Source organism: Lepidochelys kempii, chromosome 1 (assembly GCF_965140265.1).
Source record: "Lepidochelys kempii isolate rLepKem1 chromosome 1, rLepKem1.hap2, whole genome shotgun sequence".
In the NCBI taxonomy this organism is placed as follows: Eukaryota; Metazoa; Chordata; order Testudines; family Cheloniidae; genus Lepidochelys; species Lepidochelys kempii.
Window position 1 is genome coordinate 249,593,074 of NC_133256.1, and position 23,234 is coordinate 249,616,307.

At 40.8% G+C, this 23,234-nt stretch overlaps 1 protein-coding gene across 1 annotated transcript in view; it reads left to right on the plus strand.

Annotated features, from left to right (window-relative positions):
• Positions 1 to 23,234, plus strand: part of MYBPC1 (myosin binding protein C1) — a 192,443-nt gene that overhangs the window by 149,606 nt on the left and 19,603 nt on the right. Inside the window, exons 16-28 of the mRNA XM_073335999.1 lie at positions 841 to 946; positions 3,152 to 3,318; positions 4,959 to 5,121; positions 6,527 to 6,633; positions 7,653 to 7,786; positions 9,143 to 9,302; positions 10,250 to 10,354; positions 11,024 to 11,212; positions 13,177 to 13,311; positions 19,084 to 19,251; positions 20,551 to 20,639; positions 21,769 to 21,964; positions 22,969 to 23,108. Coding sequence (XP_073192100.1) covers positions 841 to 946; positions 3,152 to 3,318; positions 4,959 to 5,121; positions 6,527 to 6,633; positions 7,653 to 7,786; positions 9,143 to 9,302; positions 10,250 to 10,354; positions 11,024 to 11,212; positions 13,177 to 13,311; positions 19,084 to 19,251; positions 20,551 to 20,639; positions 21,769 to 21,964; positions 22,969 to 23,108 — 1,859 coding nt within the window. The remainder of the gene's footprint in view (positions 1 to 840; positions 947 to 3,151; positions 3,319 to 4,958; positions 5,122 to 6,526; positions 6,634 to 7,652; positions 7,787 to 9,142; positions 9,303 to 10,249; positions 10,355 to 11,023; positions 11,213 to 13,176; positions 13,312 to 19,083; positions 19,252 to 20,550; positions 20,640 to 21,768; positions 21,965 to 22,968; positions 23,109 to 23,234) is intronic.

Below are 23,234 nucleotides of genomic sequence, written 5' to 3' on the forward strand. Positions count from 1 at the left end.
TAGACTCAAGCCAACTGAACTTTTGAAAATCATCACAAACCAATCTTTCCAGCTGTAGATTTAGGCCACTGACCTTCAGAGAAAACTCTACTTTCTCTCAAGAGCATGGATTGGTGGCTGGCTCTCCAAGTCTCCCTGCATTTGTGCTGTTAAAATTCTTATTGGAATCACTGATGGTGCTAATGGTGCACAAGCAGGGAACTGAATAAAAGGCAAGCCTTTTGGTTAAAGCTGCATTAGAAAATTGAAGGGAAACTCCTGTTTGTAGGAAGAAAAATTACAGGAAAAGAAAAGCCATTTCATATATATCAAAAAGTTATTTAAAACAAAAGTGACTAAAAACCCTATCAAATAGTTGTCTGTGTCCTTTTAAATTAATGTAGTACAAGGGATGTATTCTTTCTTGCTTATTAAGTTGACTTGAGTTTTAACAAGCAGGGATGCATCTAGCCTATGAAGATTCAATACTATGCCATTTCCATCGCAGCGTATGATGAGAACATTGTACTCTGGGGGATGGAGGGCTTCTAGGAAAGTAGGAATGTGGATCTGCACTTAATCCATTTAGGTTAACACACTGTTTGTAAAATGGATTAAGAGGTAGGTTTTTCTTTTAACTGACTCCAGATCTTGCAATAACTATACCTGCTATTTGTACATGGGCCATCTTCTTACTGATTTCAAGTAGAAAAAAGCTGAAGTCTTAGCCAATATCTTAAGAAGATGATTGACATTAGAATTTTTAAAATATAATTATTTTCTGTACTGTTACAATACATTTTTTCTATTTTGGTTAGTTCTGTTTCCGAAACATAAAACCATATTTTTTTCTCATCATAGAGCCCCCAGTGGTGGTGACCAAGGCCCTGGAAGACCTGAATACCTATGTTGGTGAAAGAGTAGAATTATCCTGTGAAGTATCTGAAGAGGATGCAAATGTGAAATGGTAAACCACTTTCATCCACCTCAGAGTAGATGCTGTTTTCTCCAAGAATGGAAAGTGCAGTGTCTTAAGGACCATTTAATCTTCTGTGTATATAATGTGAAATGTGACTAGAAAAGATCAGAAAATATTGTTTTTAAAAATACTGTGACAGCAATAGTATGTTTTTAGTTTAATGAATTCCTTAATGAATTAAACTAATAATAAGAATTAAACTCCCTGAAAAAGCACAAGAGCAAATCCACACAGACACACCCCTAGAACCCCAAACAGGGGTATTCTATCTGCTACCCAAGATCCATAAACCTGGAAATCCTGGACGCCCCATCATCTCAGGCATTGGCACCCTGACAGCAGGATTGTCTGGCTATGTAGACTCCCTCCTCAGGCCCTACGCTACCAGCACTCCCCGCTATCTTTAGACACCACTGACATCCTGAGGAAACTACAGTCCATCGGTGATCTTCCTGAAAACACCATCCTAGCCACTATGGATATAGAAGCCCTCTACACTAACGTTCCACACAAAGATGGACTACAAGCCGTCAGGAACAGTATCCCCGATAATGTCATGGCAAACCTGGTGGCTGAACTTTGTGACTTTTTCCTCACCCATAACTATTTCACATTTGGGGACAAATCAGCGGCACTGCTATGGGTACCCGCGTGGCCCCACAGTATGCCAACATTTTTATGACTGACTTAGAACAACGCTTCCTCAGCTCTCGTCCCCTAATGCCCCTACTCTACTTGCGCTACACTGATGACATCTTCATTATCTGGACCCATGGAAAAGAAGCCATTGAGGAATTCCACCATGATTTCAACAACTTCCCTCCCTCCATCAACCTCAGCCTGGACCAGTCCACACAAGAGATCCACTTCCTGGACACTATGGTGCTAATAAGTGATGGTCACATAAACACCACCCTATACCAGAAACCTACTGACCGCTATACTTACCTACATGCCTCCAGCTTTCATCCAGACCACACCACACGATCCATTGTCTACAGCCAAGCTCTATGATACAACCGCATTTGCTCCAACCCCTCAGACAGAGACAAACACCTACAAGATCTCTGTCAAGCATTCTTACAACTACAATACCCACCTGCTGAAGTGAAGAAACAGATTGACAGAGCCAGAAGAGTACCCAGAAGTCACCTACTACAGGACAGGCCCAACAAAGACACGTTCTTATCAACTGCTGGAAATGGCCCATCTTGATTATCACTACAAAAGGTTTTTTGGGTTTTTTTCCCCCTCTCTCCTGCTGGTAATAGCTCACCTTAACTGATTACTCTCATTATAGCATGTATGCTAACACCCATTGTTTCATAGAATCATAGAATATCAGGGTTGGAAGGGACCTCTGGAGGTCATCTAGTCCAACCCCCTGCCCAGAGCAGGACTAATCCCCAACTAAATCATCCCAGCCAGGGCTTTGTCAAGCCTGACCTTAAAAACTTCTAAGGAAGGGGATTCCACCACCTCCCTAGGTAACACATTCCAGTGTTTCACCACCCTCCTAGTGAAAAAGTTTTTCCTAATATCCAACCTAAATCTCCCCCACTGCAACTTGAGACCATTACTCCTTGTCCTGTCATCTGCTATCACTGAGAATAGTCTAGATCCATCCTCTTTGGATCCACCTTTCAGGTAGTTAAAAGCAGCTAACAAATCCCCCCTCATTCTTCTCTTCTGTAGAACAAACAATCCCAGTTCCCTCAGCCTCTCCTCATAAGTCATGTGTTCCAGACCCCTAATCATTTTTGTTGCCCTTCGCTGGACTCTCTCCAATTTTTCCACATCCTTCTTGTAGTGTGGGGCTCAAAACTGGACACAGTACTCCAGATGAGGCCTCACTAATGTCGAATAGAGGGGAATGATCACGTCCCTCGATCTGCTGTTTCATGTTCTCTGTGTATATAAAATCATCCTAGTGTATTTTCCATTGCATGCATCCGATGAAGTGGGCGGTAACCCACGAAAGCTTATGCTCAAATAAATTTGTTAGTCTCTAAGGTGCACAAGTACTCCTTTTCTTTTTAATGAATTAGTTCATTTAAATCTTTTCTCTTGCCCTATGTTCTACAAAAGCTTCTCTTAATCTCTTCAGGATACTTATTCATGCAGAACTTGCTTGATATAGTATTAGCAATGGTAAATTTCATTAAGGAAGTAATATTTATTATCCTCTATCAGGTTTAAGAATGGTGTGGAGCTGACCAATGAACCTAGATCTCGATACCGACTTAAGGTTGATGGTAAAAAACACATTCTGATCATAGATGAAGCTACAAAAGCAGACAATGCAACCTATTCAGTGATGACAACGGGAGGGCAGTCAGCTGCTAAGCTTGCAGTTGATTGTAAGTACTGTACATCTTTCTATTTGTGCTTGAAATTTTACTCCTGTAACAGAACTAGTACACTATTGCAATTAGCCTATTTCTACGAGTCTACTGGGAAACCTGACCAACATATTTATTTATTTATTATTTGTATTACCGTAGTGCGTAGGAGTCCTAGTCCTTGACCAAGACCCCATTGTGCTGTGTGTTTTAGAAACACCGAACAAAAAGACAGTCCTTGTCCCAAGGTGCTTACAATCTAATTATAAGACACCGGACAACAGTTGAAAACAGGCACAAGGAGGAGCATAACGATACAATGAGTATTGCTCATCATGATAGATAGTGATTCCAACTGATTTTTCTCATAGTGATTTTTCTAGTGCTAATCTCCAGGATCAGTGCATTGCATTCTTTTCCTTTGGCTATTATGGGGGTTAACAGACAATTAAGTAGGGCTGGTTGAAAAATTTCAGTCAAAGCATTTTTGATGAAAAATTGGGTTTTTGACAAACTTAAATTTTTCACAGAAAGTGTCTGCTTTTCTCAACATTTTTAACTTTTTCATTAGAAAACCAAAAGGCAATTTTTTTCACCCAAAACCAGAAAAAAAACCAGCGTTTTTTTATGAAGGGTCAACATTTTCCATGGGGAGAATAAACCTTTTCCAACTAGCTCTGTAAGTATGAGTAGTGCTACTAGGAACTAGTTCCCTAATCCCCAACCCTTAGACTTGTCATCAGAAAAAAGAATAGAAACAATATTGAAAATACGACGTAGAAATACATGCAATTAACCTCCCACACTGGAGTTTTGGCAATATATCTTTAAAAGTGGCTAGAATATACGTTTTCTAGCCAAGCATATGCACATTTGCAGTTTACTGCTTTTTTACTTTAGGGCAAGTGTTGGAAATTATTGTAACATACTTTTAATCATTTTGTAAGTGTGTGTGTGTTTATGACAGAATATAATTTAGCAGAGTTCATTCTCTTTCTTCTAGACCTATTAAGTCCTGCAATGTTTGCGAACATGTCCCATTTTTGGTTAATCTATTTCAATAGGTCAAGATAATAGCTATCAGGAGTATGGCTGGCTGTGAAAATTATTAATATACACAAATTTTCATCTCTGGTTCACCAGTCTGAATCTGGTCCATGTTGCAAGTGAGAGAAAGCCACTACCATCTTATAAGTGATCACTGGTATATATAAATTTAAATTTGTGGTCTCACTACAATTACTAGTGGAAGAGATGTACCATCTGTCCTATGAAGGTGGTCCCTCATTGACACGTTGTTAAGGAAAGCATGCACAGTGTTTGCCCATTCCTTGCCTGTTTTGTGGACCAGAGAAGGAATTATGTCTCTTGTACCGTCACCCAGTCAATATGGCACTTTTCAAGAATACACACAATTAAAGAACTTCAGTCACTGTTACATGAAACAATCAAAAGCTAAATGTTTCACAGCTTAAGTAAAGAATGCATATCGGATTTGTATATATTACTAGTATTTAGCCATGAGAGGGTTTTTTGGTTAATAATCATAGGGGCGCTTATCTGATTTTCAGATTATGGCTGCTAGTAGCAGCTCCCAAATAAAATCATGAATGGTTATACAATATCAGCACTAATTTCCATGGTTCTCTTTTCTGAAGTGAGACCACTGAAGATAATGCAGCCACTAGCAGACCAGACGGTGAGGCTTGGGAAAGAAATCACCCTGAAGTGTGAGATATCTGAGAACATAGAAGGGAAGTGGTACAAAAATGGGCAACTTCTTTCAGCTAGTGACCATGTAAAGTTATATCACAAAGGAAGGTAGGCATCCTGAAACATGAATTGTAATAGTGACTGACCTCAGGCGATGCCAGAGTGTGAATTGCCCCATTGATATTTTTCCACCCCTCCCATTCAACCCCCTCAGAGATATTTGACCTCACAATAAGAGCAATATTTGTCAGCTACCATCTTCACTGCTGCTTCTCTGTTTCAGTCAGTTTACTCAGACTGTTGATTAGCCATAATGGAATATTTCATGATGTACCTACATTCAAGGGATGCATTTTGCCTGAAGTTTCTGTATTGCACTCCTTGTGGGACATTAAGTAGCAAGATTAAAACAATTATTAAAACAATTATTAGAAATGATAGAGAAATTCCATTTTAAGATTTCTGTTTTACTGTCTGTTTCTATTCCATTTCCATGTATTGCGCACAGAATTCACATCTCTGCCAATACAAGTTATGTGCATTTATCAGGTTCCTTTGCATTTAAAATCTCTGGAGAATTAGTCAAATGTTCAGAATGGAATTCATTTACTATTTTCTCCATTTTAAAAAAAACTAAGAGCCAGATCCTCGACCACAATACTTTTCCTTTGCCCTGCACCAACATACTAAACCGGGTATCTGGGAATTCCACATGTGTAGGAGAATTCTTGGGTGGTATAATGCTACCATGTTGGCTCTACTCATTCTTCCACCACCCCAATGTAAGGAGCACCTTGGGACAAATCCCAGCTGCATAATAGACCCTTATGTTGGCATACAGTAGAATAGCCTTGCCGTTGCTCTAACCTGTGGCCCCTGGCACCCTGGGCTCGGGTACGGGAGCCATAAAGGTGGTATAAAGCCACTTTTCCTGCACCTCTCAAGTTGGGTCCTGCCCTGAGCATAGCTTAGCCGAACCAGAAGACAGGAGCCCAAAAAAATCTGTGTATTTCTGGAGAGTTCACCCAGGCATAGGATAGAGAGCAGCGTGCCTTGCTTACTCCCCTGCCACTCTGTTCCAGGGACAGAAACAGTAGAGTCACAAGGAAGGACCAACAAAAATAAGGCCTAGTTCCTGGGAAAGGGGCATCAAATTTTTTCATAGAGATCTAATTGCAACCTATAGGCAGTGGCTCAACACACCTGAGTAAAACAGATTACACTCCCTGTAGTTTTCCATTTCCATGATCAAACGGAAAACATTAAGAGCCCTAACTATTCCTACTTTCCTTGATGCCCTTCTCAAGAAAATCAAATTCTAATCACCAACAGTTTAATCAGCTAAAACACTATTTAGCATACAGTAGCAAAGATTTTTTTAGAGTCAGCAATCTGACACAAATGAGCAGACCTGGTGAACTTATAACTTGAGATGTAACAATAATTCTTCCTTTTATCTGCATAAAGTCTACAAAATATAACTTAAATGGGTTTCTTTTTTAATTTTTCACAGAATCCACAGGTTGGTTATAGGAAGCTCCATTGTTGATGATGAAGGTGATTACATGTTTGTACCAGATGCCTATAAAATTAACATACCATGCAGAGTACATGTCATAGGTAAGTGCATGACGCATCTATAGTTTATAAAGTTTTCTTTGACCTGTGGAAAGTGAGTGCTGTGTGAGAGATCCAAGATTTTGGTCAGAAATTCTTCAGAACACAAATGCAATCTCCCATTAGCAAACCTGAGTTTTTACTTAGGCAAAATACAAGGGAAATAGTTAGAAATCATGATCTGGTTATGATTTGAGGGCCTGATCCAAAGACCATTGAAGCCACAAGAAAGATTCCCCTGCTGAATTTCTAAGCCTAAAAATAAGCAAGTTTTAAGAGTTTTCTTCAAACACTAGCTGCTGGGCCTCTAGGTAGCGTGCGTTACAACAGCAGAATGCAGCGTTATGTTCTTCAAAGTTTTGACTTTCAATCCCATTTGAATTCTGACACGTTTTGTCAACTGATTTGATACAGGAATAGTGGTACAGGTGCACTTTGCCCCACATACCAAGTGCATTAAGCAATCTATGGTTAATTTTATTCACCAAGATATGTTAAATCAGTTAAATACGTGGTTTGTTAATGAACCCAATTTTTCAAAGAAAAGTAAAACATCACAGTGACTGTCCCCTCAATAATGCCCTATTAGCTGGGTTATGAATCCTAATATTAATAGTAACCATTGAATATTAGGGGTGGCTTTGTCAAACTGTACATCTTTAATATAATGTTATGTTACAAGAGCCATATATAACAAAATACAGGTATCAGAGAGAGAGGAGACAGGCTAAGAACAACAGAGAATGGCAGTGACCTATCAATGGCTTTGCTGTGGGCCTTTGGAGAATGTTTGGAGGTGGGTGGTGTAAGAAAGGTAATAGGATTGGTTGTCTTCCCCCCCCCCAAAAAAAAAAGATGGTTCAACTATATTAAAAATATCAGGGAAGCACCCAACTTAGAGTGTTTTGGACCACGTTTCTCTGCATTATATTGCACAATTATGCCCAGGTCATTGTACTTACCCAAATGTGCTTCTCAATGTGGCAGGACTATAATGAATTTGGCAATGTCTGAATTTTCAGATCCTCCTAGGCTCCACCTGGAAGGTCTTGGTGACAATAACACGGTGACAGTAGTAGCAGGAAACAAACTACGACTGGAGATCCCAATCTCTGGAGAGCCGACTCCAAAAGTTATGTGGAGTAAAGGGGATAAGGTATAACAGCTGGTGCTACTATATGCGTATTTCTGTAATCTGGGGAAGGGCCTTTTTCACCAAAAATAGTTTTCAGCATAGTGAGTCAATCTGTTTTAATAGTTGTATGGCCCTTACCCTGGCAAAAGATAATGAGGAGACACTTGCTCAACTACATTGTATCTCCATAATTCTGATTCCAAGGAGAAGAGTAAGCTTTATATATATTTATGGATTGTTGTTGTTTTCCATTTGGTGTTATTTTGAAACAAGGGTTGGATAGCTAAAATCATGCAGCTGGATGAAATGGTCTTGCTGTACATACAATATAAAGGGCAGGGATGAATCGGACACAGCGTAGAGTAGCCTGCGCAATCCTCTCCTCTGCTGAAGTGCATGTTTCTGTTGGACAGAAAAACCCAATCTCCATGCTCCTTTGGAGAACTGAGCCAAACATATCAGATGTGCTATTATTGGAATGTAGACTGCTCTTCTCATAGATTCCTGGAAAAGGCTAAAAGGAACCATTATGATTGTCTAGTTTGCATAACACAGGCCTACAAATTCCTGCAGTTGAGGAAATTGTTCTTCCTGTAAACTAGCTGAACTGCAGCTACTCAGTACATTTTAAATAGCACTTGAATTGCATTTCTAAAGTGAGTTGCCTTATTAACCTACTCTTCTGATGCTTTCAGTTTCTATTTTGATGGGTTTTGGTTCACAGATTCAAGCCATCCGCTTCACAGGGGTTCACGCAGTCGGAAAATTTAAACATAACAGTCCAAACCACCAATGCTTTACCTGGTTTTTGCATAATTTATGTAAAACTGCAAGGTTTTGACAAAAAGCCATAACTTAGCCCATGTTTGCAAATGTTAATGACCCTCTTGACAACTATTGGAGTTTCAAGTTTGTAGTGAAACAACGAGCCAGGCAAACTCCTTATGGTGATGCAATGCAAAACTTCACATAGATCTGTCTCTGGCCACATAGTTCCAAGAAGCCAAATTTATCACCTCCATATTTTCAATGCAGCATGCAGAGGTAGGGACCTATGGTTCTCATTGACTTCTGTAAGAACCACATGGTCAAATCCTTATGTATTCCTTAGTAAATTTTAATGGTACTGTCAAAGCTAAGAGTCTCTGAAAGGATCCAGTCATGATTGACCCATCCCTTATTTGTGTTGTCATTTTATTTATAGTAAGTGGTTGAAACTTTGAGCTTTACATTTAAAGCTCAAGATGGTTCCTGTAGTTGTTTTGCAGATTTCTTTCCTTTAAATGTACTGTAGTGTACTTTAGTTTTGATTTTTGTTCATTCTGGTTCTCAAGTCAGAAAATGCTACGTTTCCCCTCCCCTTATTTTGATTCCTAGTGGATCACAGAGACTGGTGGCAGAATACGGGCAGAAACTTATCCGGATAGCAGCTGTTTGGTAATTGATATAGCTGAGAGGGATGACTCAGGTGTCTACAAAATAATGCTAAAGAATGAGGCTGGAGAAGACACAGCTAATATCAACATCAAGGTGGTTGGTAAGTCATTCTCATGCACTAGGCCACAACACCAAACTGGCAGATTTTATCATATCTACTTCACTTTCAATAAATACTTGTTAAAGAAATCCCCCCCTAGAATCAGTTTCTTTTTCCCATATGAGTTTTTCATATCTCTTATGGTGCCCTAGGGCTCCTCTGTTTTGTGACCCACTCCAGTGTTTGGCATTCCAGATCCCATCCTTCTAGAGGGACCCTTTTTGGAGCCTTATAGATAGACTTATCAGCTGTAGGGTGAAAGAAACATCTGAAGTACCTTATGTCCAGTGGCTGTCTACCCTCATGATCTGTTTAAGGTACTTATGTGGCTCCCATTTCCATAGCGTTTTGGCACACACCTCACTACCTTTGCTGTATTTATCTTCACAACTCCCCTGTGAGGTTTTATCACCATTTTACAGAGAGGGAACTGAGGCACAGAGAAATAAGTGACTCACCCAAGTTCACACACAAAGCCTGTGGCAGAGGAGGGAACTGAACTGGGGTCTCAGAAGCCACAGCATAGTACCCTAGCCACCAGATCATCCTTCCTCTCTATGAAGAGGTTTGCTCCAAATTAGTCAAAAGGGTTCACAAAGTGGGAGCTCTTTTTGACCGCCTGAGCTAAACATTGAAGCCCACATTCCTATAGTGCTCAGGACAGGATTTCATTTCCAGCATATTCTGACGTTTTCTTCCCGCCATGTATCTAGTCACAGTAACTACACCTTCTTGACCTCCAGACTTGGTTATTGTGACATATGTATTCTGTCTTTGAAAGCTGCTCTTAGTCTCGCTCTCATGGAAAAGCCTGATTCCACTTTAAGAATTTTTATTTTTATTTTGTTTATTTTACAGTATTCTGTGTCCTCCTTTACTTCATTTTAGAAAAACTTTTTAAGGTTCATTTTCTTCTAATTAAGATATGTTTATTGTGTTTGCAACAGATGTTCCTGACCCTCCTCTTGCACCAAACGTGACTGAGGTGGGTGAAGACTGGTGTTTTATGAACTGGGAACCTCCAGCCTCTGATGGCGGGTCTCCTCTTTTAGGTAAGTGCCTTTCTTTTGTTTGGTGATATCAGAGTACGGTCAAGGGAAGTGAACTCCAAAGAAATGGACCCTGAATTGAAATGGCTCAGCCTCTGGTCCTGGAAAGTTCAATTCTTGGAAATCCACAGGAAAAGCATCATATGGCTGTTAATCTCTATAAGAGGTGTTCTCTTGGATATCTGGGTTACAGATCCTTGGAGACATGAAGACTATCCTCACCATCTTGTAATGTTATTAAATTATCACTATTTTGACAGGGCTGAGTTGGGTGAGTAATTTGCGTATTATCATAAACCACCAAACTCTGAAACTTTGTTCTTTTTGTGAGTTAGCAGACTTAGGGAACAGATCCATGTCTAGCTGAGCAGCTTCCAATATACAACAATAAATGGACATCAGGGGTGCTCAGAAGCTGGTAGACCTGGGCTCTTAATCACCGTGGGCTAAATACTGTGATGTTATAATATTACGTTTAAAAATGGTTGCAATTGGAGGAGAAAGCCTAACTTGCAACTGTTAGCAAAACCCCAAGGATCAGAAAGGAATGTAGAGTGGTAGCCAGAAAAGGGTACTGGCCAGCCAAAAAGATGGCATTCATTTTGGCTTTGTATCTGATTGTACAAATGCTGGTCCTTTATTTAAGTTTACATAATTATGTTTATTCAATAGGATATTTCATTGAAAGGAAAAAGAAACAAAGTTCCAGGTGGATGAGACTGAATTTTGACCTGTGTAAAGAAACAACATTTGAACCAAAGAAGATGATTGAAGGTGTTGCTTATGAGGTCCGTGTATTTGCTGTTAATGCAGTAGGAATTTCCAAACCAAGTATGCCCTCAAAGGCTTTTGTTCCCTTGGGTGAGTAAACCAGAATATAGAAGTATCTGCACATTTAAAACATTGGCTTGTGTATAAAATTTTAAAGAGCCACATCCAACAGTCCTAACTTTCTGCTTATAATGTCTTCTTTTTGTGAAGCAAGGGGATGTTTTACGCAGAAGAGCACACGAGTGGCATACAGTAGACAGAATTCATGAGAGAATAGGATCAGTGACAGTCTTGGTCCCTCTGTGTATTCCTTATAAGAATCTCCCATTCTGGAAGCAACCAAGCCCTGGAAATTAATCTTTAAAATTGGCCAAAAATCAAACGTCAATATTTTCACGTTGAGTGGCTCAGTGTCATGTGCTATGAACTCCATATGGAGATCTGAGTTTCTTTCACACTTACTCCTTTAGTAATAATGCTTAGCACTTGCGTAGTGCTTTGCCATTTCCAAAGCCTGTGCAAACAGTAAATTATCCTCTCAACCTATTGTAAGTTGACTGGTATCAACTCCATTATACAGATGGCAAAATTGGGGAAAAGTAGTTAAGTTGGCCAAAATCATCCAGTAAGTTAGGTAGCAGAGCTAGGATTCAGACTTAAGGGGGTCCTGGGTTCCAGCCCTGTGCTCCATTGACCATACCATGTTAGTGAAATCACATTTCTTTTCCCCAGAACAGCTAACGTGGTTTCAACACCTTTTCTTAGCCAGGGTAAACTAACCACATTGTAAATAGTTTTGCATACCCGACTATGTATTATCTGTAATGTTGTAGCACCTAAGAGCCCTATTCATGGACCACGACCCTAGTAAGCCCCAACCTGGTTAAACCTGATGGACAGTGTCCCAGAAAGCCATGCTGGCACCTTTGTGAAAACACACATGTTTTTAAATGATTCTGATAAACACAGTTTCCCTGTAGTACACACAGTACCTTATTCTCTAGGTCAGTAGGCAGTGGTGGCCCCCTCAGGGCCCATTCCCAGGGGCTCCAGCCAATTTGAGGGCCCTTGCAGGAATGCTGGAACCTCTGTAGAAATGGGGGGGCCAGTGGCACTGGAACTGTGGCTCCTCCCTGCTCCCTCACTTCCCCCCAAGGGCCCACCCCCTGGCCAGGCCAGAGCCAGAGCTGGGCCATGGTAAGAACTGCCCAGGGAGCCAGGACACAGTGGGGAGCCTCAGACCCTCCACCTGCCCTGGGTGAGGGCCAGCGTGGCAAGAGCAGACCCTGTCCATGTCCCTGTCCCTGCCCAGGGGGAAGAGGAGGCCCTATGGAGGGGGGGGGGGGGGCTAAGGCCCACCTCAGCCTTGCACTGGGAAGAGTCTAGCTCCACTAGAAGGGTCTGCGCATCATAGCAGGAGCACTTATCAACTTATCAGCTCCCCTGCCTTGAAGCACAGCCCCTTCCAGCACTGCTTCGTGCCTGCCCAATGCTACTATGCCCATGTTAAAAGGTGGGCAGGCATAGCCCTCCCACTGTTAAAAGTGGAAGGCCTTGACCCCCTTCCCCAGTTCCAGCACCCCTAGGCCCCCAGGGTGTGGGGGGCCCAAATGTTCTTTGTGCCCAGGATCCCAATAAATCTTAATCCGCCTCAGTCAGTAGGGTTTTGCTGCCTTTTACAGAGGACACTCATAGTCCTAGGGAGCATAGGGAAAGAGTGACCTCTCCTCTTCTGAGAGTAACAATACTGTGGTCTGAGGATCTTCTCATCTATCCAAATATACATCAGTGCTGAAGAGCCTGGTAAATGGAAGTTCTGGGAGCAGTTACTGGAGGGCCAGTATTTTATTTACTGAGCAGGTGTTTCTTAATTTCTAATGGGACAGAATAAAACATACACCTTTCATAAAGGTGAGAAATAAAGCCTTAAATTCTCCAGTATCTATGCCCTAGAATCTGTTTTGCCACTTTGGGCAGCAATTAGAAGATTCCCGCTTGCTGTATATCATAAGTGCACACTTTAATGCTAATACAAATGTTTTCTTTATTTTTAGCTGTCACCAGTCCACCAACTCTCCTGGCAGTTGATGGAGTAACTGATAGCACTGTTACAATGAAATGGCGGCCACCAGATCACATTGGAGCAGCAGGTTTAGACGGCTATGTTATAGAGTACTGCTTTGAAGGAAGTAAGTGACAACAACTATAGCATGCTCCTAGTGCTTAAACTAGGTGAGACTTGCCCCACGTTTTCTCCATGAGAGCTGACTGTTGCTTTGAGGTAAAAGTTAGCCAGCCAGAATTCTCAAGCTATGGGGTTTCATCCAGGCTCCTTTCTAGCTACTGCACACCTATCCGTTCCTACATTTGATCTGGCATTGCAAAACAACATCCGGTTAGTCTAGTGACTTGGGGGGCAGTGCACTGTGCTGATGTGCAAGAGTTCATTGTTCAGGGGCTTCCACAGCTTGCTCCCTGAGGACATGAAATCTGGCTATATCAGAGAGATTAAATATTTGGATGGATGGGGGAAAAGGAAAAGCAGGACAAATGAACTTCCTAATTGGCAGTTGGAGAAAACTGGAGAACCACATTTTGACGTGTTTTGGATTAAAGTCCAGTCACATAGGAGCTTGGAGAGTCTACATCTGGTATCTTAAATCTGTTCAAAATACTAACAAAAGGCTTTCTCTGTGTTTGGAATCAATAGTGGCTTCCTCGAGTACCAGTTTCACATACAGAGGACAGACAGCCCTGTGGCTGTGGTATGATATCAAATAGAAGTGGTCCAAGCCACAAAATTCAGATTTGGATTTGAATGCCCCTTGTATTTGGGAGAGTTCACGTACAGGATTTTTCATTCCGATTTAGAGGCATATAGGAGGATAGGAGGAATGTAAAGGTGGAAAAGGGGGAGAGAAAATTAAATGAGCGGAGGAAAATAAAGGGAGACAGAGAAGTGCAAACAATATATATCATACAACCGGCAGTTTCACTGTGTAAAGTGATCAAATAGCAAAACCTCAGTGTTTCCCAGTTACATACTTAGCAGAAACTTTCTTCTGAGTGGACATAGAAATGGAATCTGGGGGCAGAAAGCAACGAAGGCTGGTGACATCTGGAATGGGTAAGCAAAACTTGACACAGTGGAATAAGCAAACTCCAGTCATTGTGGGCGTCCAAGATGACTATTTCTGGGGCATCCAGGGGAATGAGTCTGCCAGAGAAATGCAAATTTTGATGAACAGTGGTGCAGTTTAGTTCATTTTAACCACTTGCGATGTTATCTATGCTGTACATCTAAGGACTAGTATAACCATATTACACAATTCTCTACAAATGAACGCCAGTTTGTGCATTTAAATCAACAGGAGTTTTTCATGGGGAAAGTCTGTAGGATTCAGCCTGAAGGCAAGAGCTGTACAGGATAGAACATATGACCCACAACAGGAAAGCTTTTTGGGATTTAAACACCCCAGTGGAAAAAATAGAGCAGAAAATCAGCCAGATCCTGCATGGTACTGAGTGCCTTTAAATCTCAGTCAAGTCAATGGGAGCAAAGGGTTGTCAGCATCTCTGAGGAAGCCCTCAGCACCTTGTAGGAGTGGGCTGAAAATCCTTAAGGAGCAGGAAAGAAAATTGAAGAAGCTCAGAGGTACTGAGCAGTTGACATAAAGGTAAACACAACTGGAACGGTAGGAAGGGTTTTCCTTCATGTATGGAGGGAGGGAGATGGGAGAAGGTCTGGAAAGAGGAAACATGAAGTACTAGATCCAAATGAAGCACATACATGATACATTCATATTTTCCTATGATATTTCAAATGCACAGGCATGGATGTTATTAATAAACCCTGTAGAAAACACTGTACTAAGAAGGCAACTGACGACTTAATGAATCTAAGAGCTGCCGTACATTATGCCCTTGTTCTGCACACATAGTTCCCACTGAAGTCAATAGAAGTGTTGGGCAAAAAGAGAAAAATCAGGGATATAATATGGCCATAAGGTCTCAGTACTATGTAGCTCATTGCAGAACAGCACGAGGAATTTTCTCTAATCAGATAAGAGGCTAAATATACTATTTATGATAATACCAGGGATAGTATTGAGAGGGATTTTCCAAATATACATTTAAAGTGGTAGGAGACCAAAGATCCTTGTATACCTGTCGAACAGAGCAAATTCTTTACTTTTTTTCTTTCAGATAGGTTTAAAACATAAGAAGATACAACAAAATGACTGTTGAATCTGTCATTTTGGTGTTACCCACCTCAGATAAAATACAATGATTACAATGTATTTTACATAGATTTTTGTGTGTGTTTGTATATATCTATATATGCCTCACATATATACATATACATTTATATATACACAATCAAAATTATGTATGTATATATTTTATCATAACATTTAGGAAGCAAGCTTTATAGAAAATACAAATAAATAGATATTTAACTTACTGTGTATCCCTTTTTCTTTCTTACACTGTTCTCTTCAGTCTTTTCCAGCGTCTGTTGTCCCTCGGACTAATTTTTCTATAATGTTTAATAATTCTTTTGAATGTCAGGGTCCTTTATGACTGTATCTTTCATCTGTCTGATTCTGCCTTTCTAGCCCGCTTCTTTATCCCTTCAATAGTATGTTGTCTCTTTCTTGCCCTTGAATGTGTGATTATTAGAGTATTTTTAATCATCAAATTTTTTACAAAAAATCATAGGGTGGTAATAGGGAGAAGGGGGAAAATCATAGAAATATATAGATTACAAGTGTCAGGTGTCACAGGCATTGGTTTGTACCCTAGAAACCTTTATTTCCCAAGTGTAGGGCCTGATCCTGCAATTGGATCCACACAGATGGATCTCTGTAGCCATTCAGAGACTCACTGGCTTCAGTGGGTCCCATGTAGCTGTAAGGTTGCATCCACATCTATCTATTGCAGAATTGGAGCATTGGGATGAATATCTAGAACTGGGCTTGCACTGTGATAACAGGGAATACGTTTCAATCCAGGAGATCCTACCCCAGAGCCAGTCTTTAATATCCAACTTGATTCTTCTTTAAAAAGGGGGTGGAAGGTCTTTTTTCCCCCTTTATTCCTTGGTGGGGAGGAATTCCTGGAGGAATTAAACCTCAGTAATATAGGGACTGACCTAGTTCTTTGTGTCATCTCAGGGTTAGTTAATGAGCTTTTGCTGACTACAGGTGAAATTCATCCCTGTACAAAGGGCCTGCCCAGGACCTGTACAACCACTTAGACCTGGGTCTATTTTGAAAGCTAGCAATTTGGCAGCTTACAAGGTTTTCAGTGGAATTGGCTCAGATTCTTGCCATCACATCCACCCACCAGCATGCACCAGAACCAAAATAATGGATTTTTTAAAATTGTGGAAATTACAGAGCCCATGATTCTATGGCCATGACAGCTGTAACCTTAGGGGTTACTTTAAATTAACTTTTATTCCTGCACTCTGCTATTCTTCTTTCTTTCCTTCCCATTAGTTAAATTTGTCCTCTCTCAAACGTCTTTTTCATTCCTTCCCTTTTTCTTTGTCCTCCCTCTCTCAATACTCTTTCTTGCCATTCCCTCCTTTTGTACTATATTTCCTTCTCTCTTTTTTCTGCATTTCTCTCCTCAAACTCTCCTTTTTTCTCTTTCCTTTCCCCTTTTCATGACTGATCAATCCAAAAAAAAATTGCTTCTGTCTCACCTCAAGAGCATCTCTTCTTCCCCATTAGCCATCTCTAGGGCCATAATCACCCTGAATAGTAGCTCCCACGCACCTTCAAAGTTAAAACTGGCCCAAAGAAGAGGTCCTGTTGTGCCACATGTAGTTTGAGGGACAAGTTGTTTATCCAGATATGATTGGGCCTCATTTCTGTTCCCACCTGAGCACAAACTGGGACCAAAACGCATTCTGGAGCCACTAGAGGTTTTACTGTAGGGATGCTCAAATGGAGTGAGGCAAATGCCCTGATGCTCATGGGTTTAAATACCTGGATGCACTTCCCAGTTCATTGAGAGATTCAGGCACAAAGCACCCAGGCCAGGGGATAGGGCTGAAGACAGCAAAGCAGTGGTATGAAGAAGAATGGGGACCTGATGCAGAGAGAAGATAGTACAACGAAAACTTCCTTGAGTTATCCTATTTGGGTCAGGTGTGGTTCGTTCTTCTTCAACCTCACATTATGGATTGAGCCTTGGCCTTAGTAAACCATGGACAAAACCAATTAAACTACTCTGCTTACCTGGAAGAGTACTACTTATACAAGCTTTATTCTGGTGACTGTCCCTCACCCCACATGCACTTTGCCTGCAAACTCCCTGATCACCCTACAGGTTCCTCCTCTGAATCTTCAGGGAGCAGTACAGCTCTATGCATAACTACTAACAGGGAATGCTAACCACTGACAATACTCCTGTGTGAAAGTGGGTGTCTGATTAATTTTAATGATGGACTCTCACAAGGTATATCGGCAGATCTGTGTGATGAATTGGTGGAGGCAACTCATGACCTGGAAGGTACAGTATTCAATGAAGGTTATAAAACTTTCTTACGCATACCAAGACAGATTTCTGAGAGCCTAACTGACTTTGGGGGCCATGAACCTCCAGAACCTGCAGCTTTACTTACCAACAGAAATATCTAGGAGCATTCAGATGATGGGGAAAGGATCAGGAAACTGAATCCCTAACTCCAACCCTCTTGTGTTTAGTTGGAAGAAATTCTTTTAAACAGAACTGTGTTTAATCTCTTCCTAAGAGCGGGTCCCATCCTTATAAAAATGTATCCAATATTCTTCAGTTATTGTCCAGTGCACTAAAGCTTATAATAGTGCACTTACTTGTCTTGACGGCCAATACCACAGTGGTGTGTTTTTTTCTTTATAAGCAAAGTTAAACTCCTGACTTGTTAGTCAAAATGCTAGGGATCTTAAAGTGATCCAAATTTGGAGGGCAGGAGGGGAGGGATGAGGGAAACTGTGTCATATGTAACCTGGGCTTTTCTAAAAATATGTAATTTTGCAATGGATCCACGAATTATATGTGACCGTATTACAGCAAGATGAAAAAACTGAGAACACTGGAATCATTTGAAGAACTCTGATCAGTCTTGTCCTTATTTCGTAAAGTGATAAGCAGAGAGTCTGTTTTTCATGGCAGCCCTATTTGTTAAAATTCTAAAGCAGCTAAATAACAAATACTTCATTAATTAGCATTAGAGCGAACAATAGAATGCAGTTAGATCATATAAAACATTTCTGTCCATACTTAGACCTCAGAACACTCTACAATTGTAAGTAAATATCACTAACTTCATCTTACAAATGGGACGACTGAGGTACAGAGAGCTTTGGTGTCCTACCTATGGCCAGTCAGTGGCAGAGCTGGGGGATAGAACTCAGATTGCTAATCCTAGGCCCTGTCCATGAACCATGCTGTCTCCCAAATGAAGCAATAGCCATAGGAAAACTGACATTTCATAAATAGCTAATTATGTGCTACTATCCTCTATACACGACCGGTGTGATTTTAAAAAGTACTCAGTGCTGGTCTAACTGTGCTCCCACTGAAGTCAATGGTAAATTCTTCATTGACTTCAACAGAAGCAGAGTTAGGCCAATGCTGAGTGCTTTTGAAAACCACACTCTATAGGCCCTTGTTTTTTATCAACAGACTTTTAATGGATTTCTTTAATTACATCCTGTAATTACTGTTCACATGTATTTACTTTTTAAAAAAGATAATGCTGAGTATCCTTAGAAACATTTCCCTCCTTATTATCTCTGTATTAATCCAAATCAATGTCATATAATAGCATTATTAGAGAATAAAATCGTTACTCAGCAACAGTCTCTGTGCAGTTTTTGGCTATACTATAAGTTTTCTTGATGGAGAAGTGATTATGTGTATAATTCTGTAATTTTGCCCCCTCTTTTTTCTTTTTCCTAACCCAGCGGAAGAATGGCTAGTGGCTAACCCCGAACTGACAGACAAAACAAGGTACACCATCACTGACCTGCCAGCTGGTTCCAGAATTTTCGTGAGAGTAAAAGCTGTGAATGCTGCTGGTCCCAGTGAACCTAGATTGCACCCACAACCTATTCTAGTCAAGGAAGTGATAGGTGAGCTACACCACTGTTTCTCTCTTCTCTCCCCAATACACACACACTTTCAGCGTTCATGCTTCCTCTTTCTTGTGACTAGCACCTGCAGTTGGAAACTGCAGAAACACTGCCATACAGTCACATGCTGAAACCATGCCAATGCAATACTGCAAACTCCAAGCATTCAAAAATCATGAGATTGCCTTAGAAATAATACATTTTGGGTTGTTTTTCTTTGCCTTCTGGTTTGTTTGCGTTTTTTTGAAGCTTTAGGCTTCATGTTTTTAAGCTTCTTTCTACAGCCAAGAAGGCTAGAAGTTTGCTTTTTTCTTTTAATGAAAGTTGAGATTCTCATGTACTCACAGGACTCCAGGAGCTGGGGCTTAAAAAATAATAAATAGCACACCAAATCTGATGAGACTCTTGATAAAATTGCAAGAATTGGCAACACTGATGCTGGATAGAACAAGCTGCAGGCTCAGTAGTGAAAGTAGGCCACATCTATCACTTCAATTTGCTTTTTCATCACCTCAAAAAGTGGAAAGAACAGTAATGCAGAAAGACATGGTTACACTTACATTCAGTCTCATTCCCTTCTTGTGCTGCTGACCAGTGATCACATGGGCAAGATTTGAAATTTGAGAGCTATTAATAAAGCTGAATTTGACCGTCCGTTCATACACACTTTGTTGTCCACTATTGGATCTGTACAACTGCCCTGGCACCATGTGAAGTGATTTACCCCCCAATATCTTTGTAGCCAGCTGGGACCAAAGGTAGTTAGTTGTACATTGCCTTTGCAAGTGTCCAATCCAGGGGGCTGCCAGAGGCTGGTTTGTCTTAGCATAAATCAGAGCAGTTTAGCATGGGGCCAATATATCAAGCAGGGATCATGAAAGTGTAGCAGCACTCTGAACATTTGACACACTCCCACGGCCCTTTCCTGTGGTGGGAGACTCCTCAGCTGGCCAGGTAGTGCAGTTTTAAAGACCTTCTGAACCACTGGAGTAGCACAGAAGGGCTTTAGCAGGAGCTGTGTCTGGCCCTTCGTCTTTTTTTATAGTTTGATCATTTTTAACGGTGTCCATCACTACCGACCCATTAGCCTATCAGTGCGCTCAGCACTTTCTAAAAAATAGGGCCCCTTTAAGGTGTCTTAAGTTGGGAACCCAAAAGTGGAGGCATCCAGTTCACATCTCACTTCAGAGGAATGTAGGCCATAGGTTTTAATGTTACTAATGTTGGTGCTCACCAACATTGTTAAATTCAATATCACAGTTAAAAACAAAAACACGCCTTTTTTTTTTTTTTTTTTAGAACCTCCAAAGATTCGTCTACCAAGACACTTAAAACAAACCTACATTCGAAGGGTTGGAGAAGCTGTGAATCTTGTTGTTCCTTTCCAGGTAAGAAACAAAGACACAGTTATTAATGCTTATTTTTCTTATATTGTGATTGTTAGAACTGCATGTTATACAACTGTGGTGGGGCATGAAGCTAATTTAAGCAGAATTAAATCCTGGACAGCCAGGACACCTGCCAGATGGCTCTTTCTGTGCCTTCTGAAATCAGATTGTGCTCAGCTGAAAACTGAATTTTGTAACTAGCAAACAGTGCTGATCTGTTGTCTGTTATCCACAGAATACCCATAATCTCCAATGTAGACCTGCCATTACACACAAGATAATCACTAGCACAGCACAGAGCAGTTGCAATAGGCGGACAATTATAAGATATGGTGCCTAGAGCTGAAATGTGACATTTATTCTCTGTCTTGCTTTGGGGGTGATGTGAAGTTTCACTAACCCAGCAGAATCTTTGTGCAACAATGCCTCATAGAGCCCCTAGGAAGCACAGTTGTTGAACCAGAACTTTCAAGGATGCAACATGCACTTTCTACTCCAGCCGGTTAGCTCTGCTGGCTGGAGGCAGGGCCATAGCCTGACCTTATCTGACACCCTCTGCAGAGGCTAGCTGTTCCAGTAACACTTGTCTGCAGAGTCTTTGTTCTGCTGAGTGCAAGGACCCCTACTGTGTCCAGACCTTATGCTTTCTCCTTCCTTTGTGCACATAGACAGATGCCGGGCACAATATATGCTACAGGAAATGCTACTCCTGGTAAATAAAAGTACGACTGTGTGGTGTATACACTCAGCCAAAATACTCTGAAAGGACTGAAGTTAACATATTTGGACAGCACTCCTGAAATTCTCGTTTCTAGAAGAGCAAACTCCCAGTAGTGACATTGCATGATCAACAAGTTAGTGTCTATTGATATCACACTGTGATTCTCTTAGGGCATCTGCTTCTGAGAACCACTGAAAACAAAATAATATTGCCCATTAAGTTCAGAAAAAAACAAGTATATGAACATGTGACTGCCTCTGAATTGCCTTGTGTTTAGAGTTATCTGCTTTTTCTTTAAAGAGTTTCCACCATTCTGGTTCAAGAAGACTTTTATTTTGTCTTTGCGACAGCCTAACACCTCTTTCTCCTCCCAGAAGCATACTTCAGTTGTTCCATGGCTTTTTACAGGGAAGACCAAGGCCAAAGGTATCTTGGAAGAAAAATGGCGCTTCCGTAGACAAGAATCAAATTAACATCCGCAACAGTGAAAATGATACCATCATCTTTATCCGAAAGGCAGAGAGGAGCCACTCTGGAAAATACGACCTGAAAGTGAAAGTAGAAAACCTGGTGGACAAAGCTACAATAGATATTCAAGTAGTTGGTATGTTTAAAAAAATAAGAAAATGTATTTTGGCAAAGCAGACTCCAAAAACTTGTTACCAGTGTGCTGGAAAACATGAGATTTCCAGTTACAGCCTCCTCTGTACCATGGTACATCTCTACTTCAGCTCACTTGGCCAGAGATTCTGAATGAGGTCCTCAGATAGTGTAATTGGGGACCTCTGTACAAAACGTCCGTACCAGCCTGAACATTCCAGTCCCACCCTAGAATCCTACACTACTTCACTGTTTGTAATGGATTTTTATGTTCCATATTTGTCAGAAAAACTGAAGCTTTTTACTGTTAAGATGGCACTCAGTCAGATCTGATACAGCTCTGTTGCAGCAAGAGTTAGTTTCTCACAAACATGACTTGGAAGAGACCATCAGTGTTAGAATCATAGAATATCAGGGTTGGAAGGGACCTCAGGAGGTCATCTAGTCCAACCTCCTGCTCAAAGCAGGACTGATCCCCAATTTTTGCCCCAGATCCCTAAATGGCCCCCTCAAGGATTGAACTCACAACCCTGGGTTTAGCAGGCCAATGCTCAAACCACTGAGCTATCTCTCCCCCCAAAAAAGCCTTATGATGGAAAAAAGAGAGACACCTGGGAAATCTCATACACTATCTATCTATATCTTTTAGGTGAAGCTGGTAACACAGTCTATACTTAAGCTTGCCTGAGACTTCCCATTATAAGATCAAGTTTTCATTTGCTTATATCTTTGCAAAAATAGTAGGTGATTGTGTAACTGAAAACTGTATCATAACACATGTGCACAGTGGAGTCAAATTAAAGGTTGCACAGGCAACTTAAATTCTGGCATTTCCTAAATTTTGGGTGCTTGACTTTGTAGTCTTCTTTTAGCATTGTTTTGTATGTGTAAGATATATATCTACAGCTATCTAGATATAGATAGAGATAGAGATATATCATATCTGAGAGAGAGAGAAACAGAGAGCAGGCATAATGGAAAGATGACCGTGCCATATCATCATTACAGATCGCCCTGGCCCACCACATGTTGTAAAGATTGAGGATGTTTGGGGAGAGAATGTTGCTTTAGCCTGGCAGCCACCAAAGGATGATGGTAACGCTGCCATTACTGGGTACACGATTCAAAAAGCGGACAAGAAGAGCATGGTAAGTTATAAAATATGCTTGACTCAGTTTAAATCCAACAGTCACCACGTTCTTTCTTTTAAATATAGAAAGCCCTATTTACATGGACAAATGTCAATGATTGAGGCATTGGATCATTACAGAACC